The sequence below is a fragment of the Periplaneta americana genome, chromosome 5 (assembly GCF_040183065.1).
Source record: "Periplaneta americana isolate PAMFEO1 chromosome 5, P.americana_PAMFEO1_priV1, whole genome shotgun sequence".
NCBI classification, from domain to species: domain Eukaryota; kingdom Metazoa; phylum Arthropoda; class Insecta; order Blattodea; family Blattidae; genus Periplaneta; species Periplaneta americana.
The window spans coordinates 46,988,021-46,997,185 of NC_091121.1; the positions used below are offsets into that span (position 1 = coordinate 46,988,021).

Here is a 9,165-nt window from a genome sequence, read left to right on the forward strand (position 1 = left end):
CACATAAGCCCGCCATCGGTCCCTATTGTGTACAAGATTAATCCAGTCTCTATCATCATATCCCACCTCCCTCAAATCCATTTTAATGTTATCCTCCCATCTTATTGTAAGGTTTCGTAATAAGCTGTTTTTTACGGTGATGGGTTGTTAGCCCTTCGCCCAACCCTAAGCTGGAGGACCACCCCTTATCGGCCGTCCACGTCTGCTTATTCAATATATTCGCAGCTATTCTCTATATCTGAAGGCCGTCTCCTCTATCCGCAACCTGAGGACGCGCCATGCCTTGGTGATAGAGACCCACAATACATGATACTAAAATTATATGCTGAGAAATTATGCAATTCCTCATATATTTCACGGTTACAATTTCCAGCATGATCGATATTCGTTCCATTACGACAGATAAATCAAGACATCTCTACCAACAGTTTCCAGGGCTATGGATTGGAAGAGCATGTTCCACTCTGTGGCCTCCTAGGTCACCATTATGACACCTTTGATGTTAATCTTCGGCAGAGAATTTATGCTGCTTGTGAATCTTTATTATTGAGAATGCTTTAAAACACCTGAAGGCAATTCGAGTAGGCCTATCATCTAGGCCTAGACCATCATCAGGCCAGCATTGTAGTACATACGGGGGTTTACTAAAATTTAAAATACCTATATATATCTCTGGTAAATAAATTTTTATTCTAATAGTTTAAGGGATATGTGTGATTTTCGTGGATAGTAATTCTATTGTTAATATATATTATAGACAAATAAAATAAACTTCGATCAGGAACATAAGTACATAATATTTACATGATAAAATAGATAGCCTAAATTGTTACGGAACGAGTAAATTACACACTGAGAAATTACGTAATTTATTTAATATAATTTGAGTTATAATGTCAATACTAAATTAACGATGATGTTGGTACCGATGCTACTTCTGAATTATTTTGTTTTTGTGTTGCAACGGTTGAATCCGACGTCCTCATTGTCATAGCAACAGCGTAGGTGGGTGGTGGCGTTATTGGTGGATACTCTGCGAAAACGAAGAAAAACAAGTCAGTGGTATATTAATTCTAAGTTCCTTACATATTTAGCATTTATTTAACAGCGAAGTAAGTAACAGATATGCATAGTTCTTTCTTTTCGGAAGAAGTCTATTAATCTAATAAATAATTATAAAAATAATTTATTTCTTATTATACAGCATCACGTACATGATAACGAAGCAAAAGCTCATGCAGTACAGTTACTTAGCGTCGAAGGGATTAGTGATAGCGAGATGACGCCGATTCGCCATAGATTACCTGACATTTGCCTTACGATTGGGAAAACCTTAAAAAATCCAATCAGGTAGGGGAAACTCGGCTAATTCCGCAGTAGTGCATATATTATTTTACTGCGGCTTTACAATAGCGTGAACGTAAGTTTTGAGAGGCTGTCAACAGGAGGCATGTCCTCTGCAGTACTATAGAAAAAAATCAAGGATATTGGTCGACACCTCTGTCGGCAATACAGTGAAACATCGAAAGTTGGCTGTTTTTCGTGTTTTGCTACACAGCTGTGAAGAAAATGAGCATTGTTACATGTAAATTGTTCCTTTTATGTTACTTTCATAATGTATTTCATAATTATTATTTACTACTGCGGAATTAGCCAAGACCTATTGCGGATTTATCCGCATTGTTGCGGAATTACCCGAGTTGTTCTTTTTCAACTGTAATGTATGTACAGCTAAATATATTTGCATTTTAATAGGTCTCTTTATCTCATTTGGTAATGAAAGGTTTCGTCCATGTCCACATACCTTGATAATATTTTTCAATAAACATTTTGATAAAATATGATAGATTTATTCTTAATATTGCGGAATTAGCCGAGTTTCCCCTAATCAGAGCGCAACTCTGGATCGGCAGGCAAACGCCTGCCTGAGCTACGGCGGTGGATAGTAGTAGGCCTAACATTTAGCAACAGCAGTAGTAGTATAAATATTAGTAAGTTAATATAGTTAGCAGTAGTAGTGGTGGTAATTATTATTATTATTATTATTATTATTACGGTATTATTATTATTATTAATATTATTATTATTATTATTATTATTAATATTATTATTATTATTAGTAGTAGTAGTAGTAGTAGTAGTAGTAGTAGTAGTAGTTCATTCTAGTGCCGAGGTCATGGAAAGCATGGGGCTCTACCTCCATGCCCCCCAAGTGCCTTCATGGCATGTTACGGGGATACCTTTACCTTTTTAGTAGTACTAATATTAGTAGTAGTAGTAGTAGTAGTAGTAGTAGTAGTAGTAGTAGTATTTTATTTAATGACACCTTCAACTGCAGAGGCTATTCAGTATCGAAATTCAAGAGCATGGAAAAACTGCAAAACCACCGAGGATATCAATAAGGCGTCGTTAAATAATAGATTTTAAAATGAAAATGAACTTTCTGTACGTACGGATGGTTATTTGTGCAGGACTGTAAGGCGGCGGATCGGAGATGGCTCTGCTCCGAACAATTGGTTGTGTCAATTGCGACGACTGTGTTATCCCTCTGGCATCACTTGGTAGCACAAAAACCATTCCTACGCCTGAAAAAAAAAATGACAACACTAATTTACGATAGACATGACAGACTGCAAGAAAATAAACTATCAACAAGTGACTACGAATATGAGACTACTGGATTTTTAAAGATAGAGAATCTTAAAATTCCTGGGTATTGCATCTATCACATCACATGGACAGATAACTACTTGGTCTGCAGCGTTGAAATTACGAATTAGGTGATATTTTATAGTCAGCTGAATCTTGCGACACCAAATACGTCAGTTATTGTACAGTAGTGGCGAAAAAACCGGACCGACAGAATAATCGAAGTCCCCGAAATGAGCCACTGCGCATGCCACGCCCGCATTCACAAGGTAGCAAGTAATCTATTGAAATTGTTGTAGTTTCGACTGCTGATGTAGCCCATTTCGAAAGCCATTAGAAAATAAGCTGGTAAAATTTAAGTTCTGGTAAAATATCGCTCCAATCGAAAAGTATTGGGAATAAATTTGAATAAGGAACAAAAAAAAGTTTCCTTCCCAGGCAGGATTCGAACCACGAAAGTCTTATCTACCAGTCTATCACGCTCTGGAGTGAACAAGGCTCTGAAATCAGCTATAAGGGTCGGTACGGTTTTTTTTGCCACTACTGTACTAAACAAGAAGAAATGAGGAAAAGTAAAAGAAGGAACAGGGTTACAGGGGTTATTAGAAGGATTCAGAATAAGACCGAGAAGAAATGAGCTTGAGAGAGAAAAAAAATGAGGAAAAGAATGTGGAAGAGAAGAACTGAGGAGGTGAGGGTGGAAGAATAATTATGAGGATGAAACATAAGGATGAGAAGAAAGAATGTGTGTGAGGAGGAAAGAATGAAGATGAAGGAAGAGAGAATAATGACAAGAAGAATGAAGATGAGGAATTATGAGAATAAGAAGAAAGAATGAGGATGAGAAGGAAGAATGAAGATGAGGAAGTATGAGAATAAGAAGAAGGAATAAGAATGAGAAGGAAGAATGAAGATGAGGAAAAAGAATGAGAATGAGGAGGAAGATTGAAGATGAGGAGGAAGAATGAAGATGAAGGAAGAGAGAATAATGACGAGGAAGAATAATGAAGATGAGGATGAGAAGGAAGAATGAAGATGGGAAGAAGAATGAAGATGAGGAAAAAGAATGAGAATGAGAAGGAAGAACAAGCGTGAGAAGGACGATTGAAGATGAGGAAGAAGAATGCAGATAAAAGAAGATAGAATAATGACGGGGAAGAAGAATGAAGATGAGGAAGTATGAGGATAAGAAGAAAGAATGAGGAGAGAAGGAAGAATGAAGATGAGAAAAAATGAGAATGAGGAGGAAGGATGAGGATGAGGGAGAATGAAGATGAGAAGGAAGAATGAAAATGAGAAGGAAGAATAGAGATGAGAAAGAATGAGGATGAGGAGGAAGAATAAGGATGAGGGAGAAGACTTAAGGTGAGGAGGAAGAATGAAGGTGAGAAAGAATGAGAATGAGGAAGAATGAAGATGAGGGAGAAGAAGAAGACGAGAAGGAAGAATGAAGATGAGGAAGAATGAGGATGAGGAGGAAGAATGAGGATGAGGAGAAAGAATGAGAATGAGGATGAGGAGAAAGAATGAGAATGAGGATGAGAAGGAAGAATGAGGATGAGGAGAAAGAATAAGAATAAGGAGGAAGAATGAGGATGAGAAGGAAGAATGAGGATGAGAAGGAAGAATGAGGATGAGAAGGAAGAATGAGGATGAGAGGGAAGAATGAAGATGAGGAAGAAGAATGAAGATGAGAAGGAAGAATGAGGATGAGGAGAAAGAATGAGGATGAGAAGGAAGAATGAGGATGAGGAGAAAGAATAAGGATGAGAAGGAAGAATGAGGGTGAGGAGGAAGAATGAAGATGGGAAGAAGAATGAAGATGAGAAGGAAGAATGAGAATGAGGAGAAAGAATGAGGATGAGAAGGAAGAATGAAGATGAGGAAGAAGAATGAAGATGAGAAGGAAGAATGAGGATGAGGAGAAAGAATGAGGACGAGAAGGAAGAATGAGGATGAGGAGAAAGAATAAGGATGAGAAAGAAGAATGAGGGTGAGGAGGAAGAATGAGGATGAGGAGAAAGAATAAGAATAAGGAGGAAGAATGAGGATGAGAAGGAAGAATGAAGATGGTAAGAAGAATGAAGATGAGAAGGAAGAATGAGAATGAGGACAAAGAATGAGGATGAGAAGGAAGAATGAAGATGAGGAAGAAGAATGAAGATGAGAAGGAAGAATGAGGATGAGAAGGAAGAATGAAGATGGGAAGAAGAATGAAGATGAGAAGGAAGAATGAGGATGAGGAGAAAGAATGAGGATGAGAAGGAAGAATGAGGATGAGGAGAAAGAATAAGGATGAGAAGGAAAAATGAGGGTGAGGAGGAAGAATGAGGATGAGGAGAAAGAATAAGAATAAGGAGGAAGAATGAGGATGAGAAGGAAGAATGAGGATGAGAAGGAAGAATGAAGATGAGAAGGAAGAATGAGAATGAGGACAAAGAATGAGGATGAGAAGGAAGAATGAAGATGAGGAAGAAGAATGAAAATGAGAAGGAAGAATGAGGATGAGAAGGAAGAATGAAGATGGGAAGAAGAATGAAGATGAGAAGGAAGAATGAGGATGAGGAGAAAGAATGAGGATGAGAAGGAAGAATGAGAATGAGGAGAAAGAATAAGGATGAGAAGGAAGGATGAGGGTAAGGAGGAAGAATGAGGATGAGGAGAAAGAATAAGAATAAGGACGAAGAATGAGGATGAGAAGGAAGAATGAAGATGGGAAGAAGAATGAAGATGAGAAGGAAGAATGAGAATGAGGAGAAAGAATGAGGATGAGAAGGAAGAATGAAGATGAGGAAGAGGAATGAAGATGAGAAGGAAGAATGAGGATGAGAAGGAAGAATGAAGATGGGAAGAAGAATGAAGATGAGAAGGAAGAATGAGAATGAGGAGAAAGAATGAAGATGAGAAGGAAGAATGAAGATGAGGAAGAATAATGAAGATGAGAAGGAAGAATGAGAATGAGGAGAAAGAATGAGGATGAGAAGGAAGAATGAGGATGAGAAGGAAGAATGAAGATGGGAAGAAGAATGAAGATGAGAAGGAAGAATGAGAATGAGGAGAAAGAATGAGGATGAGAAGGAAGAATGAAGATGAGGAAGAAGAATGAAGATGAGAAGGAAGAATGAGGATGAGGAGAAAGAATGAGGATGAGAAGGAAGAATGAGGGTGAGGAGGAAGAATGGAGTTTAGGAGGAAGAACGAGGATGAGGAAAAATGAGGATGATGAAGAGAAGGAATGGGTAGCAAATATGCCTATCTGAAATCAGCTCGTTTCTCGCTCCTTGTGTTGACTTACCTCTCCTCCAGCGGTTCCGCCTGATGCAATGGTAAAAGAAGAACATGAAGACCAGAAGGAAACCCAAGATACCTATCGTCACTCTGACGTCATAATAGCTGCTGAACAGAAGAAGATAATGAGTTAGTGATCTGAACAGAAAAATGCATTGTATTTCTTTTGAGAACTTACAAAATAGAAACTGGTGGATGACAAGATATTATATTCCCTACATTAGAAAGAAGACAGTTTACAGTGAAGTCTAAACAATAATAATAATAATAATAATAATAATAATAATAATAATAATAATAATAATAATAATCGTGTACGTGACAACCTATACAGGACGAAGGCTTCACGTTCACATTCTTAACAGAAGTGTATGATCACCTATCCAGTACGAGATAACGTGTTGTTAGCACTATGGTGACGTCTACATTCGCTCTAGCTTGTTCGAGGAACCGGATTTGGTTACGTATTGTAGCTCCCCTAATTCGGTCCCATATACTGGCCGAAATTACATGATAAAATGTTCCCTCCATGTAGACCCGAACCAGAGCTAATTCCGTAACGCTAGTCCAAGACACGACGCCTTAGATCAGAGGTCCAGTATAATTGGTTATACTTTTATAGTTTCCCACGTGTGTTCAAACCCTTGATAAAGGACAGCCAGGTCTCCCTTTCCTGAGAATTCTTAGAGCAGAGGGTTGCTAGAAGTTGGAGCATTAGCTGTGATAGTTATGTAACTTTACGACTATGTCACAAGCGGAGGGTAATGCAGTTAGGTCCCGTCTAGCGCCCCAATCCCAATTCACGGACCACTGGATTTGGAATTCCTTTACATTTAGATTTCTCACATTTATATGGGTGAGAGATAATTCCCTCTGGATTTCACGCCAGGCCCAAGGAACAGGTTCAAGTAGACGTTGTCAGAACTTGAAGGCAGTCTTAAGTTGGCCAGTCACACGGAAATGACAGTTTGGCTCCAACGAATGTAAGCCCCATTTCAGTTAGGACACGCCTACGGCAAAAGGACATAAATGTAATAGAGATACTATTCTCTTGGCTTACTCTGGTTAAGCCGCTTGCTTATTCTGGTTCAACCTCTCACATAGACTTTCATTTTCAAATAATAGATGTAATTTGTAAGTTATTATAAAATTATGACCGCTGTGAGATCAAAATGATACAATAAAGTGAACATTAAACGTGGAAGGAACTAGCGTGAAGGAACTATCTACAGTGCTCAACGAAATTGTTACCCATCATTTTATTGTAAACTTATGAAGAAATATGCAATGTTAATTGTTGCTCAAAAATTGTTACATGTTGCTTCATTGCAAACTTATGAAGAAATATGAAATTTTTTACTAAAAAATTGTTATAGCCTATGCTAGTTTATTCTAAACGTATGAAAGAATATGCAATATTTTTTGCTAAAAATTGTTACATGTTGATTTATTGCAAACTTATGAAGAAATATGACTTTTTTCTCAAATAATTGTTATATGTTACTTTATTTATAAACTTGTGAAAAAATATACAATATTTTTTGCTAAAAAATTCTTACATGTTGGTTTATTGCAAACTTATGAAAAAATATGCAATATTTTTTGCTAAAAATTTATTACATGTTAGTTTACTGAACACTTATGAAGAAACTATAAGTTATTGTTTAATAAAAAATTGTCAAATGTTAGTTTACTGCAAACTTATGAAGAAATATGCAACATTTTTTGCTCAAAAAATTGTGACATGTTGGTTTATTGCAAACTTATGAAGAAATATGACATTTTGTGTTCAAAAAATGATTACATGTTAGTTTATTACAAACTTATGAAGAAATATGCAATATTTTTTGCTAAAAATTCTTATATGTTGGTCTGTTACAAACTTATGAATATGCAATATTTTTTGCCCAAAAAATTGTTACATGTTAGTTAATTGCAAACTTATGAAGAAACCATATTTTTTACTAAAAAAAATTGTCAAATGTTAGTTTACTGCAAACTTATGAAGAAATATGTAATATTTTTTGCTCAAAGAATTGTGACATGTTGGTTTATTGCAAACTTATGAAGAAACCATATTTTTTACTAAAAAAATTGTTAAATTTTAGTTTATTGCAAACTTATGAGGAAATAAGTCATATTTTTAAAGCAAAAACAAAAATATTGCATGTTTCTTCACAATTTTGCAATCAAATAGTATCCAACATTGTCTTTGAGTACTGTATTAGCAACATATTCCTTTAATGTTAAATTTAACCATTTATTATTTTATATTATTTAAAAATCCAGTTGAAAATACGTTAGACCTAGTTCAAGTAGCTTGGATAATGGTTTGAATCGTTTTTCCGTCGTACTTTATAATAATGAAGGGAATTTTATTTTGTGCCCCTCTCCCCCTAAAAAAAAAATCTACATACGCCCTTGCAACAATTCAAACAGAAAAGAGATCTTGCTAATTGCCAGGCGTGGAACGACTCTTCTGTGGACATATAACGTCGCACTGCAAATCCCCGACAGTTATTCATCAGTAAAACTGTTCTTTATGACACTGACACATCCTACGTTTACACGAAACTCACCCACATATACGCTATATGAAAGTAGTTATTTTCCTAAACACACAATTTGAATAGAAACGAACTTTCCATTAGCTACAAACATAATGTGAAGTTTCAAAATAGTTACTGCTTAAACTGTATTGAACACGCTATATTACTCACTGTGACATTACGCTGTATGCTTATCGCTGCAGTCAGAGAAATCTCTGCTCACGGCCTCATTGCAGATAGGAAGTGTGTAGTGATTATTTTACAGGAAAAAATTAGCGGAAGTGACGCGCATATTGACCGATAATATGAATTAATGTGTCTTGTTTGACTCATTTCCTATGATGTTCTTTCCACTTCCCTGTATGTTTCAGAGATTATCTGACAATATAAACTCGAAATATTGGGTGCAATTGGTCCCTTGCGGTGGCTGAGTGGTCAGACCTTTATTCTGTCACGCAGGCGGTCCGGGTTCGAGCTCCGGTTAGGCCTCATAGTACCTGTGCCATGCGCCAAATAATGACGTCACGCCAATATAGCCTATGAACAACTAAACTCATCTCCGTACATTCTAGGACAAAATACGGTCCTTAGCCATCAGTACAATAAATAAGATTTATTATGCACCGTCATTAAAAATGAAATATGCAATTGAAACATGTCCCACTTAGAAAATCATGAC

General features: G+C 36.6%; 1 protein-coding gene across 4 annotated transcripts; it reads right to left on the bottom strand.

The window, feature by feature from the left end:
• Positions 1-853: 853 nt before the first annotated feature.
• On the bottom strand, positions 854-8,772 carry LOC138699588 (uncharacterized). 4 transcript variants are annotated; one of them, XM_069825594.1, is made up of 4 exons: positions 8,658-8,772; positions 5,945-6,042; positions 2,454-2,585; positions 854-1,033 (listed from the first exon to the last, which is right to left on the bottom strand). In XM_069825594.1, exons 1-4 carry the CDS (start codon positions 8,663-8,665, stop codon positions 903-905), a joined length of 369 nt encoding a protein of 122 aa, XP_069681695.1. In that variant the 5' UTR covers positions 8,666-8,772; the 3' UTR covers positions 854-902. The 4 variants fall into 4 exon arrangements, with proteins under 4 accessions (XP_069681695.1, XP_069681694.1, XP_069681696.1 ...); XM_069825593.1 differs by having other exon boundaries at positions 5,945-6,045; positions 8,658-8,771; XM_069825595.1 differs by lacking the exon at positions 8,658-8,772 and adding an exon at positions 8,517-8,650.
• Between the last annotated feature and the right edge of the window lie 393 nt (positions 8,773-9,165).

Bases quoted from the DNA above. Each gene is read 5' to 3' on its own strand.
- LOC138699588 (XM_069825593.1), bottom strand. The intron at 2,586-5,944 runs GTAAGTCAACAC...TTTTTTTTTCAG, and splicing joins GCGGAACCGCTGGAGGAGAG to GCGTAGGAATGGTTTTTGTG. The intron at 1,034-2,453 runs GTACGTACAGAA...TCGTTTTCGCAG, and splicing joins TCCTGCACAAATAACCATCC to AGTATCCACCAATAACGCCA.